This window comes from Oncorhynchus kisutch, linkage group LG16 (assembly GCF_002021735.2).
Source record: "Oncorhynchus kisutch isolate 150728-3 linkage group LG16, Okis_V2, whole genome shotgun sequence".
Taxonomy (NCBI): domain Eukaryota; kingdom Metazoa; phylum Chordata; class Actinopteri; order Salmoniformes; family Salmonidae; genus Oncorhynchus; species Oncorhynchus kisutch.
Window position 1 is genome coordinate 45,475,355 of NC_034189.2, and position 18,872 is coordinate 45,494,226.

Consider the following 18,872-nt stretch of genomic DNA (forward strand, 5'->3'; position numbering starts at 1 on the left):
GTCATGACATTTATGTACTTTACTAGCATAAAAAGGTTGGATGGAAAGCTGGTAATTGTGAGGATATTAATAGTGAGATGTGCAATGTCATTTTGTTTTCCAATATTTTATTTATTTAATTAAAATAAGATACCTAGACATTAGCTTTTAGGAGTCAATTACAAAACAAATGCCACAATAAAACATTTAAAATTGATTTGAACACATTCATCTTCAGGGCACATTTTGCCCCGTAGACAGTGGCCTTCCCCCCACTTTCTAAAGTTTCGGTTTTTATTGAACCCCCCCCCAAAAAAGAAACTGCCCACTTATTAAGGGGGGCGTTTTTCCCCCAAGTTACCCTATACTTATGTTAAATGTTTATCTTATTCTACTGCTCCATTTACTTTATGTTCTTATATGTTCTTATTTATTACACGTATGAGACGGTGTATACCATGTGTATCACGTACATACAAAACTTCAACTTGAATTACATAGTTATTAAATACATTTTTATTGATGATTTACAACTGTACAAAATGGGAATTTACAAGACAATCTATAAAAACAAAAACTGATAGGCTATATGTGTCAGCTCAGGCATTCTACTACCTTGTTGTTAAACTTGTTCCACTGTGTCCCAGGAGACCCTTTACATTATTCAGATCCATTCCTCCACGTCTGCCTTCTATTTTCATCCAGGGTCTGATTCAGATTGGACTCTCTGACTGGCCACTCAATTACATGAATATATCAATCAATGAAGCGAGCTGCGCTGATGACCTTTGCCATCTAGAAATGAATACCCAGCTGTAGAGTCTCTGACTATATCTATTGGAAGCATCTGTCATCTTTAGCCTGGTCCCAGATCTGTTAGTGCTGCATGGTCGACCATATGGGGGCTGGTTATACATCACCTCAACAGATCTGGAACCAGGCTAGTCTACTTGTGAGTCCAGAGTCAGTGTGAACCACAAAAACAAAACACCTGTAAATCACCATGCATCTCAACCTCAACTCTCTGACGGTGGCACAAGCCCCGGTTGAAATAAAGTCATGCAAATATGAACTGATCAAAATCAATATACTGACAATGAAAAGTGGCATCCTTTGGATTCAATAAAAGTCAATAAGGTGCATTCTTTCTGCCTCAGACAGTTGGGCAGAAAAACATGCAACTTGTCTGATGCTAACTAATCTATCCAGCTATTAGTGTTGATTGAAGGTTCATTTCTGTATAGTTATGGGATGTTTGTGCTTAAAGGGGCAATCTGCAGTTACTATACCAATTTTTGGACATGTCCATTTTTGGATATAAACCCATTGATTCTTGGAGAGTATTCGTTATAAATGCCCCATGAGCTTAGTTCAACTGTCGTACCCCATCAGAAGCCAAAATATAAACTTGTAAATGTAACAAAAACCCTGTATCGTCTCAAAACATGGTTAAAAACGGAATGGATGGTCAGTCCTTGCATCCACAGCTCTGTCAATGAATTTGAGTGTGGTTCCATTTCTCCAGCCTCATCCTTCAACCTTTTACTGAAACAGTGGTGAGGGGTGCTTTGTATCATTTCAACTGCGGATTGCCGCTTCAAGCGCTTAAATATGGCACCGAAGAGGCTGAAGTTACACGTTACAACCAGCCCGGTAAGTTTGCTATCTTCCATTTAAAATATTGTTTGTATGACACAAAAGCAATAACTATGATGAGTTTCTTGTATATCCCTATTTATTAACCATCTACACCTCGATGATATACTTAGAACAGTCCAACGTCCTGATTTGATTCATACCAGTATGTCTATGCACACGGTGTATATCGGTTCAGTGCCTGCTTCATGTCTAGGAGGTCTTTGTACAACAAGATTGGTCTGCTAAGAGGTGTGTGTACAATCTACCGCCCAATCCCCTAGGATTCCTAGTGCCAGTGTAGGTATACTTCGGTGGAAGTCTGCTCTCCTGTCATATTCCATATACATACATACACATATATATATACATATATATATACACATATATATGTGTATGTATGTATATATATATATATATATATATATATGTGTGTATGTATGTATATGGAATATGACAGGAGAGCAGACTTCCACCGAAGTATACCTACACTGGCACTAGGAATCCTAGGGGATTGGGCGGTAGATTGTACACACACCTCTTAGCAGACCAATCTTATATATATATATATGAACCCAATTTTTCTCTGAAAGTGCAATAAATATAAACAACAAAGAGAAAAAACAAAGAATTTAAAAATGACAAACTACTAAATCTTTTTTTTAAAAGGTACATTACTGGCAGTTTACACCCACACCTGATTTGCAAATGAATGAAAGAAGAAAAAGTCATTTCTGGATAGAAGTTGCCCTTAGGCACAGATCTAGGATCAGCTTACCCTCCCTAAATCCTAACCTTAACCGTTACGGAGAGAAACCATAAAGCTGACCTTAGATTAGTGTCTAGGACGCAACTATAAAAGCCGATAAATATGCTACGGGTTCCATGCTGCCAGTTATGATGAAGTCATCAACCACCGTCACTTGATTGGCTAAAGTGTCATCCAAGGAGGGTGTCAAGAAAAAGTCCTGGTCATCTTCACACTGTTACTCGATTGTTTTTCTCTAGCCTAGAGTGAATAACATGGCATGCTGCTATCCCACAGGTCTATCCATCTGGGGTCAAAGGTGAAGCCATGGTCAAAAGTTCACAGATCAGCAGAAGGTTCTTCTCTGGTAGGATGAGGGTGGGATCTCTGGTCAGTTACGTCACCTGAGGAGAGAGGGAAACAATGGTATGGAACCCCATACACAGACACAAGATCTGTGTGTGTTTGTGTAAATACCTTGTGAGTGTTGGGAGGCATGTCGTCCTCTGAGCCCTCCTCAGGTACAGTGTCGGGGTGTCGGCCTCCACGTCCCTCCTCTGCCCAACCCCCCATGGGCACACGCGCTGACCTCACCACTCTGCCCCCCGGGCCAACAGAGTCTGGAGGAGTGACACACACACAGTGATATCGGTATGAACCATATCAGTCATCTCAATATCATTACATATTAGGGAATGAGAGTGTCATTTTTTATGGTTGTCATGGTTACCCGTGTTTCCCCCGTAGCGACGCTGGCTGTTGCTCTGGAGTGGTGTCACTTCCTGCCCCGGTGTGGTACCTCGGTCAGGGTTAGGGCCCGAGTTAGAGCTGGGAATAGGGCCAGGGGTGGAGATAGGGGTGGAGATAGGGAAGGTGTGTGAGCGGGGGATGAGGTTTCGGGGGTTAGGGTTCCCTCCCCCTGAACCCCCCTCCTCAGTGACGCTGTCACTACTGTCGTCACTGTCCTGCCTGTGCCAGGTGTGCCGGGACAACTCCCCTCCAGACTGCTGCTTATGGAGCTACGTAGAGGGATGGAGAGGGGGAGAGAGGAAGTGGGAACAAGGAGAGAGAGGGGAGAGAGGAAGTGGGAGGGAAGTGGGAACAAGGAGAGAGAGGAGAGAGGAAGTGGGAGGGAAGTGGGAACAAGGAGAGAGAGGAGAGAGGAAGTGGGAGGGAAGTGGGAACAAGGAGAGAGAGGAGAGAGGAAGTGGGAGGGAAGTGGGAACAAGGAGAGAGGAAGTGGGAGGGAAGTGGAACAAGGAGAGAGAGGGGAGAGAGGATGTGGGAGGGAAGTGGGAACGGGGAGAGAGGATGTGGGAGGGAAGTGGGAACAAGGAGAGAGAGGGGAGAGAGGAAGTGGGAACAAGGAGAGAGGAAGTGGGAGGGAAGTGGAACAAGGAGAGAGAGGGGAGAGAGGAAGTGGGAGGGAAGTGGGAACAAGGAGAGAGGAAGTGGGAGGGAAGTAGAACAAGGAGAGAGAGGGGAGAGAGGAAGTAGAACAAGGAGAGAGAGGGGAGAGAGGAAGTGGGAGGGAAGTGGGAACAAGGAGAGAGGAAGTGGGAGGGAAGTGGAACAAGGAGAGAGAGGGGAGAGAGGAAGTGGGAACAAGGAGAGAGGAAGTGGGAGGGAAGTGGAACAAGGAGAGAGAGGGGAGAGAGGAAGTGGGAGGGAAGTAGAACAAGGAGAGAGAGGGGAGAGAGGAAGTAGAACAAGGAGAGAGAGGGGAGAGAGGAAGTAGAACAAGGAGAGAGAGGGGAGAGAAGAAGTGGAACAAGGAGAGAGAGGGGTGAGAGGAAGTGGGAGGGAAGTGGGAACAAGGAGAGAGGAAGTGGGAGGGAAGTGGAACAAGGAGAGAGAGGGGAGAGAGGAAGTGGGAGGGAAGTGGGAACAAGGAGAGAGAGGAAGTGGGAGGGAAGTGGGAACAAGGAGAGAGAGGGGAGAGAGGAAGTGGGAGGGAAGTGGGAACAAGGAGAGAGAGGGGAGAGAGGAAGTGGGAGGGAAGTGGGAACAAGGAGAGAGAGGGGAGAGAGGAAGTGGGAGGGAAGTGGGAACAAGGAGAGAGAGGGGAGAGAGGAAGTGGGAGGGAAGTGGGAACAAGGAGAGAGAGGGGAGAGAGGAAGTGGGAGGGAAGTGGGAACAAGGAGAGAGAGGGGAGAGAGGAAGTGGGAGGGAAGTGGGAACAAGGAGAGAGAGGGGAGAGAGGAAGTGGGAGGGAAGTGGGAACAAGGAGAGAGAGAGGAAGTGGGAGGGAAGTGGGAACAAGGAGAGAGAGGGGAGAGAGGAAGTGGGAGGGAAGTGGGAACAAGGAGAGAGAGGGGAGAGAGGAAGTGGGAGGGAAGTGGGAACAAGGAGAGAGAGGGGAGAGAGGAAGTGGGAGGGAAGTGGGAACAAGGAGAGAGAGGGGAGAGAGGAAGTGGGAGGGAAGTGGGAACAAGGAGAGAGAGGGGAGAGAGGAAGTGGGAGGGAAGTGGGAACAAGGAGAGAGAGGGGGGAGAGGAAGTGGGAGGGGAGGAAAGGGGGAGAGAGGAAGTGGGAGGGGAGGGGGAGAGAGACACATTTACTTGACGCTCTTTATTGCAACATTTTTAAAACCATCCATCCAGACAGACCTCATGTATATAGAGTGCGTGGATGCTCATCTCCGTGGAGGCGTATTCTGATAGGACGAGACTAGTCAGTTGACCTTCCCACACACTACTGCCTGAACTAGCAGTTCGAGCATCAGTACTGGTGGGGGGGGAGAGAAAGAGAGTTAGTTGATTGACGGTTAGTTGATAGATTGCTTGATTAGTTGTGGGAGGAGTGTGGGCTTTACCTTGATCCCGGCATGGCTCTGCTTGCAGAAGAGGCGTGTCCGGCCGACCTATGGGCGGAGCTACAGCTGCCCCTCGTGCTGCTGACTGAGAGGGAGCGCAAGGCTGACGCTCCGTCATTAACACCCACCGGCCCGTGATCGGTCAAGGAGCCGTCCCGCCCCAGATGAAGAGAGGCCAATGAGGGGGGACCTGCCAGGAAGTTAGCTATGAGACTCCTTGGCTGAGAGTGTGAGCAAGACACACACAGAGAGAGAGAGAGAGAGAGAGAGACAGAAAATTAGATTTTTACCTTTAATACCAGTGTAAACAAAAAAACTCAGAAATGTATACAATGTTAAACTTGAGATCAAAATTGAAGTGTCAATGTATGTATTGGCATGTCTATCTGTCTCCCTACCTCTGACAGTGAGGTGAGAGCGTGCCTGTCTCCCTACCTCTGACAGTGAGGTGAGAGCGTGCCTGTCTCCCTACCTCTGACAGTGAGGTGAGAGCGTGTCTGTCTCCCTACCTCTGACAGTGAGGTGAGAGCGTGTCTGTCTCCCTACCTCTGACAGTGAGGTGAGAGCGTGTCTGTCTCCCTACCTCTGACAGTGAGGTGAGAGCGTGCCTGTCTCCCTACCTCTGACAGTGAGGTGAGAGCGTGCCTGTCTCCCTACCTCTGACAGTGAGGTGAGAGCGTGCCTGTCTCCCTACCTCTGACAGTGAGGTGAGAGCGTGCCTGTCTCCCTACCTCTGACAGTGAGGTGAGAGCGTGTCTGTCTCCCTACCTCTGACAGTGAGGTGAGAGCGTGTCTGTCTCCCTACCTCTGACAGTGAGGTGAGAGCGTGTCTGTCTCCCTACCTCTGACAGTGAGGTGAGAGCGTGTCTGTCTCCCTACCTCTGACAGTGAGGTGAGAGCGTGTCTGTCTCCCTACCTCCGACAGTGAGGTGAGAGCGTGTCTGTCTCCCTACCTCCGACAGTGAGGTGAGAGCGTGTCTGTCTCCCTACCTCCGACAGTGAGGTGAGAGCGTGTCTGTCTCCCTACCTCCGACAGTGAGGTGAGAGCGTGTCTGTCTCCCTACCTCCGACAGTGAGGTGAGAGCGTGTCTGTCTCCCTACCTCCGACAGTGAGGTGAGAGCGTGTCTGTCTCCCTACCTCCGACAGTGAGGTGAGAGCGTGTCTGTCTCCCTACCTCCGACAGTGAGGTGAGAGCGTGTCTGTCTCCCTACCTCTGACAGTGAGGTGAGAGCGTGTCTGTCTCCCTACCTCTGACAGTGAGGTGAGAGCGTGTCTGTCTCCCTACCTCTGACAGTGAGGTGAGAGCGTGTCTGTCTCCCTACCTCTGACAGTGAGGTGAGAGCGTGTCTGTCTCCCTACCTCTGACAGTGAGGTGAGAGCGTGTCTGTCTCCCTACCTCTGACCCCGACAGTGAGGTGAGAGTCTGTCTGTCTCCTGTAGTCTCTCTCTGTACTCTCTCCTTCAGCTGGCTGATGAAGTGAGTGGTCTCGGTGGGGGGCTGCCACTGGGGGTTGGTGATGGCAAAATGCATCAGGGACAGCTCAGTCTTCCCATCCTCCGCCTGTTGGTAAATAGATGCCTCTGTCTTCCCCTCAGACATCCACTGGAGGGAGGAAGAGGGGGAAGAAGTAAGAGAAAGGAGAGAAAGAAGGATTTAGGGACAGGAAAGCGTGAGAGAGGGAAAGAGAGTCACTATTTATGCATTGCCCATCTGTGTGTGTGTGTGTGTGTGCGCGCGCGCGCGAGTCTCACCGCGGGGTGACCGTGCTGTCTGATGTCCATCTGAGCGAAGGAGCAGGTATCTCCCACCCCTACCACCTCCACGGTGAAGTTCCTGAAGAAGTCAATGATCTCCAGAGACTTCCTCCTCAGACTGAAGATCAGGATGAAGGGAGTCACCAGGGGGCTGGTCAGCTCCTCTAGGATAAACACCTGGACAGGCAGAGGAAAGGTTAAAACACCTGAATGCTGATCTAGGATCAGGTCACCCCCCCCCCTGTACATAATCGTCTTCATTACAACCTTAAAAGGGAACACTGATCCTAGACCAGCACTTCTAATCGGAGACGCTTTGTGAATAAAGGCTCTGGCCAGGTAGAGAGGAATATGCTATGTGCTTCAGAAATGACTCATAAGTTCATGCTTTATAAAGGGTGGCTATAGTGCTGCTCACAGCCTTGTACTGGAAGAGCTGTGAGAACTGGTCTCGTGTCTCGTAGCGATGGGCGTTGCCCTGCCAGTGGTCTGGCATGTAGTGGATGTGAGCCAGGATCAACCTGAGCAGCTGCTCTGGACAGTAGACCAGGTGTTTGTCTGGGATAAAAGACCTGAGGAGAGAGGGAGAGTGTGAAAGAATGTACCAAACCCTTCAAAATGACCTAGCACACAGACAAACACACACACAAATAGACACACACAGAGACAGACACACACCTGCAGACAGTGATACACACTCCCAGCAGGGTGATGGACGACAGGACGTGTTCCACGGCGAGGACGTCTTCGTCGTAGATGGTCAGCGCAATGAGGACAGCCAATAGGGAGCCAGCAAAAAACGCCACGTTCTTAGCCACCACCGTCAGCAACGGGGACAGGAAGCAGTTCATATACCTAGAGGACGCCTGGAGGTGGGACACACGCACGGAAGTGAAGGACATCTGGCATTTAGACACCACTGACAGCAACAGACAAGAATCAGTTCATCAATTTCACAAAAATGACCTTACACACCTTTTATGTGTGTGTGTGTGTGTGTGTGTGTGTGTGTGTGTTCATTCCTACTTTGTAGCCCTTGCTGAGCCGTGACATCAGTTCGTGGTCCAGCTCATTGAAGTGGCGAAGGTAACATCGACCGTACAGAGACCAACACCTCGCTCCCAAACTACCTGGCTCACGCTTTATCACCTACACGCACGCACAAACACACACACAAATAAATGAGCTTTACAGCATCTGCTACACCTCCATAACAGAGCACAGCGGTGTGTGCGTGTCCCTACCTCTGTATAGCTGAAGAAGGCATACAGTATTTGCCAGACCAGTACGACAGGACAGAGTAAGAGGTTGGCGATGCCGATCCACAGTATACGTGATGCCAGTTTGTCTGCCAGCTCCAACCTGTTACCACCTCTCTTATACTGCGGCTTCAAACTCCACTCACTCTCAAACAGAGAGCCTGGGAAGAGGGGGTGAGAGAGAGAGAGAGAGAGAGGGACACAGAGAGAGAGGCGAGAGAGAGAGAGACACGCACAGAGAGAGAGACAAAGACACAGAGAGAGAGACACACAGAGAGAGAGACACACAGAGAGAGAGACAGACAGAGAGAGAGACAGACAGAGAGAGAGACAGAGACAGAGAGAGAGACAGAGAGAGACACAGAGACAGAGAGAGAGAGAGAGACAGAGACAGAGACAGAGACAGAGAGAGAGACAGAGACAGAGACAGAGACAGAGAGAGAGACAGAGAGAGACACAGAGACAGAGAGAGACACAGAGACAGAGAGAGACACAGACAGAGAGACACAGACAGAGAGAGAGAGGTGAAAAGTAGGGATGCACAATATACAAAATTGGTGAACATATCGGTATCAGACAATATTAGCTAAAAACGGCGACATCGGTATCGGCCCGATGTCTAGTTCAACACCGATGTGCAAAATTGCTGTCAAAGCTGACGTACCTATATAAACGTAGGTACATAACGTCATGATGCCACGTAAAATGTGGCGCTACAACTGCAACACAGCCTTCCTCACCTGTCCCACAATGTCTGCCGTGTGGATCGAGCAGTCCAGCAGACATTTGAAAGAGTAAGAGATTTTCAGCGAGACAACTCAAAAGGCAAAATCCATTAACACCAAGATAATGGAATTCATTGCCCTTGACAATCAATCGTTCTCTGTCGTGGGTGATGTTGGCTTACGCGACTGGTCGAGCGCCGGTACACACTACCGAGTGCGCTATTTTTCAGCGTCACTGCTATTAGCTTCACGACATACTATGGAACGCCGTTCGGGTCTTTGCGTGTCAAAAAAGATACACGTCAAATAACACTACTTGACAATAACACCAATTTATGCGTTAAATAAGCTTTCAATTTGACACGTCAAAAAACACATCAATCGCACTGTCAAAGCTGTACAAAAAAAGTCTGTAAACAAGCCAACCCCGGCCACGAACGACGTGTTTACAATAATAAAGCATCATTTGCATCATCATTTGGTAATAAAGCATCATTTGTTCAACCGCAACATCTGGGGTAGCTAGCTAGCTTTAGCTTGATACCTAGCTAGCACCAATGCTTCCAGACTGAAAACAATGACCAGTTATTCTTAGCAATGATTTAGGAATCCTTGTGAGTAAGTATTAGCTAGGTTGCCACTTGTCGTTTGCTTATTGAAATCGAAACTTCAGTTCATGAAAATAAATAACTAGCTCAGTGGATCTGGGCTGATTCCGGCTGAGTGTCGGGGCACTCGGCTGAGAGTCAGACTCGGCCGACATCGTACATTTGGGCCAGATAACTCACACCGGAATCGCCCCGAGCTCAATCCCCACATCCTGCCTTCAGCAGTATTACTTATGGCTAGGATGTGGGGATTGAGCTCGGGGCGATTCCGGTGTGAGTTATCTGGCCCAAATGTACTACTTGGGGATCGGGCCTCTGGCAGATGATTACACGGGCTGCTTTACATAATTAACATTTCATTATTTATTTTTCCATATTTTCTCATTGTTTCTGTGATCAAAAAATACAATTAACATTTAAATGAAATTCTTTAAGGCAATTGATAAGCATTAAAAACTTTGTGGATCGAGCCTCCCGAGTGGCGCAGCGGTCTAAGACACTGCATCACAGTGCAAACTGCGTTGCTACAGATGCTGGTTTGAGAACCGTGCCGACCACAACCTCCCCAGAACCATGAGGCGATGCACAATTGGCCCAGCGTCATCCGAGCTAGGGGAGGGTTTGACCGGCCAGGATGTCCTGGTCTCATCACGCTGTAGCGACTCCTGTGGCGGGCCAGGCGCATGTACGCTGACACAGTCACCCGGTGATTCCTCCAAGACAAAATATTTTTTTGTGGATGGGTATAATTTGTATGTATAAAATGTATAATATTCATATTTAAAATGACTAAAATGGGGTAATTTTGTATACATTTATTTGAATTTGCATCGGGCCGCTTCTAGGGGGATTCTGGTAAGATGCCGGCGAAGTCGGCTGAACGGTAGACGGAAACGGCCCGATGTACTTGTAATTCTAGGCAGTCATTCATTTTGATTCCGGGCCGAGTCCGACACCCGGTTCAATCAGTTCCGGTCCCCGATTCCTCATTGCTAGCTGGGTAGCTAGCCAGCTACCTAACCCTTTTGCCCAAAGATAACGTTATATGCAGCCAGCTAGCTTCACCTGACTAGTGAGGCTCAACTGGACCGGGTTATGTGTTGTGAGTCTAGCCACAATAAGGATTAGGCACAATAGTGGAATTTGCGATTTGCCTTCAAAATAAAAGTATCTCTTTGAAAGTGATGCAGAAGGTTAAAATTGGTGGAATCATGACACATTTAGACTAGATCATGTTAAACAAGGTTGGAATGTGAAGCAATGAAATGGGGTATCAGTCTACTCGGTGACACCCACAGAACACAACTGTGAAGAGTTTACGCAAATATTAGCATTGTAGCTCTTATCGCGGGACTGTGACTGTGTGAAACCACCTCCCCAGTCAGCCTATTGTGTGTATTTACATTCATATTGCACTGTACAGCTTTACCGAAGGATTGGGGATCAATGAAATGAGGTATCAGTCTACTCAATACCCAATATATTTTTTCCAGACCCCAAAACATCCACGCAGTATGGTTTTTCCTCTGGAATAGTGTTCAATACACATAGGTTGACAACAAATGTGGCTCAATTCACAGTTGTTTCAGAGTTCTGCAATAAGAGCTACGACACTAATGTTCTCTGGGTGTCACTGAGTAGACTGATACACCATGTCATTAATCCACAGGTAAAGCTGTTCAGTGAAATGCGTTTTCCCCAATGCAATTCTAAAGTAGAATACATCCAGTGTGATTCAAACTGATTTTTATCAAATTAACAAATTATTGTCTTTTGTTGATTTTATATAACAACATTCCCACCTCGTTTAGCATGATCTATTAAATTATGGCATAATTCTACTATTTGTATCACAGTCAATGACCAATTTTATTTTGAAGGCTACCCGCAAAGTCCACTATTGTGGCTAGCTTCCCATAGATGGGTCCAACCACCATTAATCAAATAAGAACGGTCTTATAAATTAGGGTTATTTTGGATGGTGACACTTAGCTATATATTCAGAAAGCTAACTATAGCTACTGAAACAGATATCGTTTTGCTGTTTTTGGGGAAGAACATTGTTTGTATCCATCAACTAGCTAGCTTTTTTATGACCAGCACTGTAAGTGCGCGAGACAAGTTTACCAGCATCATAGCATACGTATCGATGAATCGTTGTGACATATGAAATACGAGTGACAGTGTAATCAATGTGTAATAACTACGTAAAAAATGTGTGAACGCGTTAAATTATTATGTGATGTGCAGTCATATTCAGCTCCTGATTGGTCAACAAGCTTATTTGACACATCAAATAGTGTTATTTGACGTGTATCTTTTTTGACATGCAAAGACACAAACGGCATCCATAGAAATCCTGGTTGAGAATGAAACAACTGAACGAAACAGCACAGCAAGTAAGTGAAATAAATAGGTTTTGATTATGTTTTTACTGGTAATGGGGACATACATAAATGCCAACAAAATATATTTTTGGTCAGTGTGGTGTGTTTCTGTGTGTGTGTGTGTGTAACCTATATTTAACTACTCAGTTAAGAACAAATTCTGATTTACAAGGACACCCTACCCTGGCCAAACCTGGACGACACCGGGCCAATTGTGCGCCGCCCTATAGGACTCCCAATCACGGCCGGATGTGATATAACATGAATTCGAACCAGGGACTGTAGTGACACCTCTTGCACTGAGATGCAGTGCCTTAGACCGATGTGTCCATGTGTGATAACTATTTAACTGTACTAGAATGCTTAAAAGGCCACTAAAATGTTTAATATCGATATGGTTTTTTGGGGGGCAAGGAAAATATTGGATATCGGAACCGGCCAAAAATGTAATATCGGTGCATCACTAGTGAAAAGTGTACCAAACAAAGCGTACCAAACAAAGCGTACCAAACAAAGCGTACCAAACAAAGCGTACCAAACAAAGCGTACCAAACAAAGCGTACCAAACACAAACTCCAAAACACACACACACCAACCTGGCCCCCAGAAGAAGATGAGTTCAAAGTTGTACTTGAGGCCGCGGGTGTAAAACACACTCTCCCCGAGCAGTGGCGGGCGGAAACGCACAGGAAGGAGGGACTTATTTACCATGGCAACCTAGAGGAAGGAGAAAGGGGTTTAGGTGTTGTTGTTTTTGATTGACAGGTGGTTCAGTAGCAGGAGTACAAGCGAGGAATGGTAAAGAAGCTGTACTCTGACAATAACACAAACACACGTGAGTGCACACAGACACACACACACACCATGTAGTTTTTGAAGCGCAGGATACGGTGGTATATGTCCAGTTCTGTGAGTTCTTTCTTGTGGATACAGATCTGGTGTTCCTTCTGGATCTCAACGATCCGGGCCTGAACCTCCTGCCATGTGAAGTATGGCAGCTCTGCCTAGAGAGGGGGGAGGAGAAGGGGGAGGGGAGGAGGAGACAAGGAGGAGGAGGGGGGAGGAGGGGGGAGGGTGAGAGGCGGGGTGGAGATCAGTAGTTGAACCAGTAGATTGAAGACACGCAGACAGACACACACACTCACCATGCTCATCTTGAGTGCGTTGGTGTAGAAGGAGCGTATCTCCCAGTAGCAGCAGACGTTGTAGATGAACTTGATGAGGCGATGCAGCCAGAACACTCCAGATATCATCAACACAAACATCACTGCCACATTGTCACGGATACTGGCGGGGAAAACAACAATCAGGTTGTCATGGATACTGGCGGGAAAACTACAATCAGGTTGTCATGGATACTGGCGGGAAAACAAACAGGTTGTCACGGATACCGGTGGGAAAACAACAAGCAGTAAGGACAATTTCCAGCATTCCTTATCAACTTGAGTGCTAAAGATCTGTTAATGAATTGTTTATACTGAATTTATAAAGCATTTATAAGCCTTACCTTGCACCGCAGACGTCCACAGGCAGGAAGGCGTCAGGCAGTGTGACTTTGGAGGAGTCGGTGTGGTTGACAAACTTGTTAGCGAACAGAATGTCATAGTCCACACAGTTAGCCAAGAAGACTGTGAATCCTACCACAAACAGCAACTGGCTACAGAGGGGGAGAAAGGGGGAAAGAAGAGAGAGAGAGAGAAAAAAGTTTAAAATGACCCCTCAGGACACCGACATGGACCACATAGAAGACACACACATACACACACAGCATACACACACACAGTGTACTTACACCAGCTCAAAGACCTCTCCCAGCAGCATACAGGTGAAGCCATTCTTCTGGTGCAGGTTATAGACGTGTCAGGGGTCAAGGATCAGATGATGACATAAAAGTAGCATGTGTCCTCTCATAATGAAAGTCTAGTCGGCTATAGTATTAACTCAAGTCACCAGCTCAACATTCTTCCTCCTGGATCAAATTTTATTTTATTTGGGCGTGCAGGCTTTAATTCCAGCCCTGCTCTTACACACCAGATTGTATTTTTCTCCCGGAAAGTGTTGACCCTCCTGGTCTTAAAATAACCGCTGGGGTAGTTGTAGTAGTGAATGATCCGGGAGTACAGACAGAGACACAGAGGGGTAAAAGGATATCCTCTGGAAGAACAGGTCCAGGTTCTCTATGTGGTGCCACGGGGCTGCAGAGAACAGTCAACAACAAAAACAGGTTAGTGTGTGTGTGTGTGTGTGTGTGTGTGTGTGTGTGTGTGTGTGTGTGCGCGCATGTGTGTGTGTGTATCTACTTAAGAGCTTTACACTTGTTTCCATCAGGTATGTGCACCAGTAGGTTCTCCTCTCCGGGTGGAGAGTCGCTGTATGAAGCCTCTAGGCGCTGGTACTCTGTGTCAAAGTGTGCCGCCATGGTAACCACAGCTTCAGTTACCCCCAGCAATCAAGCCCCTAGCTACTGATTGGACCTGTGGACCACAGAAAGAGTGGGAGAGAGAGAGAGAGAGAGAGAGAGATCAGTGCCATAAATCCACAGATAGTCTGTATTACAATAACAATGTGTCTTTCTCTTCCCTCGTCTGCACTGGATTGAGTAACAGAGGAAGCCTCTTTCAGACATCCACCTATCCAGCTCCTCACATGAAAGTAAATAAAGGAGAGGAGGCGAGGAAAGGAAGCCATATACGTACAGTGCCTTGCGAAAGTATTCGGCCCCCTTGAACTTTGCGACCTTTTGCCACATTTCAGGCTTCAAACATAAAGATATAAAACTGTATTTTTTTGTGAAGAATCAACAACAAGTGGGACACAATCATGAAGTGGAACGACATTTATTGGATATTTCAAACTTTTTTAACAATTCAAAAACTGAAAAATTGGGCGTGCAAAATTATTCAGCCCCCTTAAGTTAATACTTTGTAGTGCCACCTTTTGCTGCGATTACAGCTGTAAGTCGCTTGGGGTATGTCTCTATCCGTTTTGCACATCGAGAGACTGACATTTTTTCCCATTCCTCCTTGCAAAACAGCTCGAGCTCAGTGAGGTTGGATGGAGAGCATTTGTGAACAGCAGTTTTCAGTTCTTTCCACAGATTCTCGATTGGATTCAGGTCTGGACTTTGACTTGGCCATTCTAACACCTGGATATGTTTATTTATGAACCATTCCTTTGTAGATTTTACTTTATGTTTTGGATCATTGTCTTGTTGGAAGACAAATCTCCGTCCCAGTCTCAGGTCTTTTGCAGACTCCATCAGGTTTTCTTCCAGAATGGTCCTGTATTTGGCTCCATCCATCTTCCCATCAATTTTAACCATCTTCCCTGTCCCTGCTGAAGAAAAGCAGGCCCAAACCATGATGCTGCCACCACCATGTTTGACAGTGGGGATGGTGTGTTCAGGGTGATGAGCTGTGTTGCTTTTACGCCAAACATAACGTTTTGCATTGTTGCCAAAAAGTTCAATTTTGGTTTCATCTGACCAGAGCACCTTCTTCCACATGTTTGGTGTGTCTCCCAGGTGGCTTGTGGCAAACTTTAACTTTAACACTTTTTATGGATATCTTTAAGAAATGGCTTTCTTCTTGCCACTCTTCCATAAAGGCCAGATTTGTGCAATATACGACTGATTCTTGTCCTATGGACAGAGTCTCCCACCTCAGCTGTAGATCTCTGCAGTTCATCCAGAGTGATCATGGGCCTATTGGCTGCATCTCTGATCAGTCTTCTCCTTGTATGAGCTGAAAGTTTAGAGGGACGGCCAGGTCTTTGTAGATTTGCAGTGGTCTGATACTCCTTCCATTTCAATATTATCGCTTGCACAGTGCTCCTTGGGATGTTTAAAGCTTGGGAAATCTTTTTGTATCCAAATCCGGCTTTAAACTTCTTCACAACAGTATCTCGGACCTGCCTGGTGTGTTCCTTGTTCTTCATGATGCTCTCTGCGCTTTTAACGGACCTCTGAGACTATCACAGTCCAGGTGCATTTATACGGAGACTTGATTACACACAGGTGGATTGTATTGATCATCATTAGTCATTTAGGTCAACATTGGATCATTCAGAGATCTTCACTGAACTTCTGGAAAGAGTTTGCTGCACTGAAAGTAAAGGGGCTGAATAATTTTGCACGCCCAATTTTTCAGTTTTTGATTTGTTAAAAAAGTTTGAAATATCCAATAAATGTCGTTCCACTTCATGATTGTGTCCCACTTGTTGTTTATTCTTCACACAAAAATACAGTTTTATATCTTTATGTTTGAAGCCTGAAATGTGGCAAAAGGTCGCAAAGTTCAAGGGGGCCGAATACTTTCGCAAGGCACTGTAAATAAGCCATACCACACCTGTGCTCCATCCATCACTGGAACCCGGATGTAGCAATGCTTGAAAGACACGACAGACAGACAACTGACAGGTGTGGATATAGGCACACAAAAGCAATTCTTGCAGCAAATAATAGGCCATAATACCACGAAAGTTCCATGACCGTTTGCCTAGTATACAACAGCCTACGTTAATCATGTTGGCCAATTTAGACATGTCACTGGCAGAACTCTGCTGACACAATGGACAGTGTTGCGAAACGTGCTCTGCGACTCGAGCGGAATCACAACCACAGACATTGAGACAGACAGCGTTTTAAACCACATTATAGCCTACGGCCCTATTTTACTCCCCTGACCAATTGTGAGCGTCAAAAAACAAGTGTATTAATGATTTTCGACCAAAGTGCGCAGCGTGGCTATAATTTATATACAATGGGAATTCCTGATCCAGCTTGTCTTTTGAAAGACGACAATGACACGCAGCCTCCTCCTATGCTATAATCTACATGTACGTGTAAACATTGTTGCATCTTCGAGTCCTCAGCAAATAGCTTACCTGGAAAATGATTCGGCTACACGTATTTAGGCCTACATACAAGAAAATGGCCCACCTTTGTTGACCAAACATAGATTAGCTCCATTCCAGGATTATTACACGTTAGGGGATTGCCGCTTACATTTCACCCTACAGAAAGAGAACATGGAACATTTACAATTCTAATATTATGAAATTGCAACGATAAACCTATCCCACTGCTTGCAATATAGCAATGATTTTATAAAGCACACACACACTGTGTAACGTTAGCTAGGCAGCCCGGGAAAGTGTAGGCAGATGTGCTATCCTAGGAAGAACCGAAACCGTGAAGATTATTTGGTTCACAGGATACTGGCAAAATGCTATTGTTGAAAAAAATGTGATTGTTTAAGGCAGATCGACAGAAACATCACAATGATTTAGCTCTATATTTTCATACTACACTCGACTATTAGTCTGTCGCAGCCTACCTTTGACACGTCAACGGCAGGCGGTCTAATCGTCAAGGAGAATTGCCGAGCCCTTTTTTAGAAGACGTCTAGGTTTTGTTTTCGTGTTTCTTTTTGAGTCTGAGGCGACATTTGGTTTCATTTCTGAAAACACATCATGTACACCAATGCCTGTCACGGCTGATGGATACCTGGTTTAGCCAATCAGAAGAGTGTTTTTCACAAACGGGAAGAAAACAGCCAGTCATAGATAGTAAGAGGCGGGCCCTCAAAGCTCCTGGTTCGGCTTTTATGACACGCCCTTTGAACCTCACACAGGGTTTATGCCATGCAGGTTTTGGTTAATGGTCAATTATTATATTCCTCCATATTTTGAATTAAATGTACAGCAATCTCATCTATCGTCATCTAAAGCGCAAAAGTATCTAGACTACATGTAGTTCCTGACGACGAGAAAACTTAAATTATGAATTGAATGTACAGTCATTTTTAATAAAGCCTATATGATATTTATGGGCGCGCCTCTAAATTTAATGAATGGTATTTTACCGCCACTTGGTGAATATGTATGGTATTACAATAACATTGACACAGTCGGAGGTGCTGCTATACTAAAACTAACCTCAGGGTTGCGCTATAAACCCAACCTACTGCTAAAGTTTGAAGTTGCATTGGCTGTGCCTTACAGTCTAATGATGAAATCGATTAGACTCTCAATTACATGTATCTGCTATTAACCAAGTTGTTTGTTCTAAAACAAGGCATATAGACATTGTGGAGTGTGTGGATGAGAATATTCTTAATGTGACTGTGGGCTGCTGGAGTGACAGCTGGCCTTTTGTTCAGTGTGTCTGTTGCATATATAAGCAAACTATTTGGCCATCTGTTTCATCCTTTCATTCTCCCCACATCGCTCTCCGTCTCACCCTCTACCCCATTTCTCTCGCTGTCTGTCTTTGTGTGCGTGTGTGCAGGCGTGTGTACATGTGTGCGTGTGCGCAGGCGTGTGTACATGTGTGCTTGTGTAATCTGCTCATTATAGTGAGTAGGGCTATTAAATCTGGTGCGATTAGGATTCATTTGGGATAATCTGATAAAGTCTGTCCAAGACAGAAACACTACACTCTTAGGAAATAAAAGTGGTATCTAGAACCCTTTACATGGAACCCAAAAGAGTTCTACCTGGAACCAAAAAGGGTTGTCTTATAGGGACAGCCGAAGAACCCTTTTTTCTAGGAGTGTACAGTTTATAAACACACACATCTATTCTGACAACAACCCCTAGTTGGTACTGAGATGCTAATATGATGATATGGCAATAGTCCTATGGGCAACACCTTCTGTCCATAACACAGGCCTCAGTGTGTAAAACAACCTTAAATGCAGTGTACTGACGAATGAACAGTATGTTTCTGAAAAATAGGCCAACAAACCCAAGATAGTTAAGTGGCTGGATCAAATCACATTTTATTTGACACATGCTTCGTTAACAGCAGCTGTAAACTAACAGTGAGATGCTTCGTTGCAGGCTCTTCCCAACGATGCAGACAGAACAATATAAAGAAAGAACACACAATGAGTAACGATAACTTGGCTATATACACGGGGTACCAGTGCTGAGTTGATGTGCAGGGGTATGAGGTAA

The 18,872-nt window shown here is 45.9% G+C and overlaps 1 protein-coding gene across 5 annotated transcripts; it reads right to left on the reverse strand.

The window, feature by feature from the left end:
* Nucleotides 1-472: 472 nt before the first annotated feature.
* On the reverse strand, nt 473-17,420 carry LOC109879421 (autophagy-related protein 9A). Of its 5 annotated transcripts, none has more exons than XM_031792565.1 (20): nt 17,249-17,401; nt 16,852-16,925; nt 14,226-14,386; nt 14,064-14,107; nt 13,705-13,769; nt 13,420-13,569; nt 13,058-13,199; nt 12,776-12,916; nt 12,509-12,629; nt 8,178-8,353; nt 7,960-8,082; nt 7,612-7,799; nt 7,352-7,505; nt 6,931-7,110; nt 6,575-6,781; nt 5,178-5,398; nt 4,972-5,089; nt 3,093-3,381; nt 2,840-2,982; nt 473-2,766 (listed from the first exon to the last, which is right to left on the reverse strand). In XM_031792565.1, exons 3-20 carry the CDS (start codon nt 14,329-14,331, stop codon nt 2,758-2,760), a joined length of 2,577 nt encoding a protein of 858 aa, XP_031648425.1. In that variant the 5' UTR covers nt 14,332-14,386; nt 16,852-16,925; nt 17,249-17,401; the 3' UTR covers nt 473-2,757. The 5 variants fall into 5 exon arrangements, with proteins under 5 accessions (XP_031648425.1, XP_031648426.1, XP_031648427.1 ...); XM_031792566.1 differs by having other exon boundaries at nt 16,797-16,925; XM_031792567.1 differs by lacking the exon at nt 16,852-16,925 and having other exon boundaries at nt 17,249-17,420.
* Between the last annotated feature and the right edge of the window lie 1,452 nt (nt 17,421-18,872).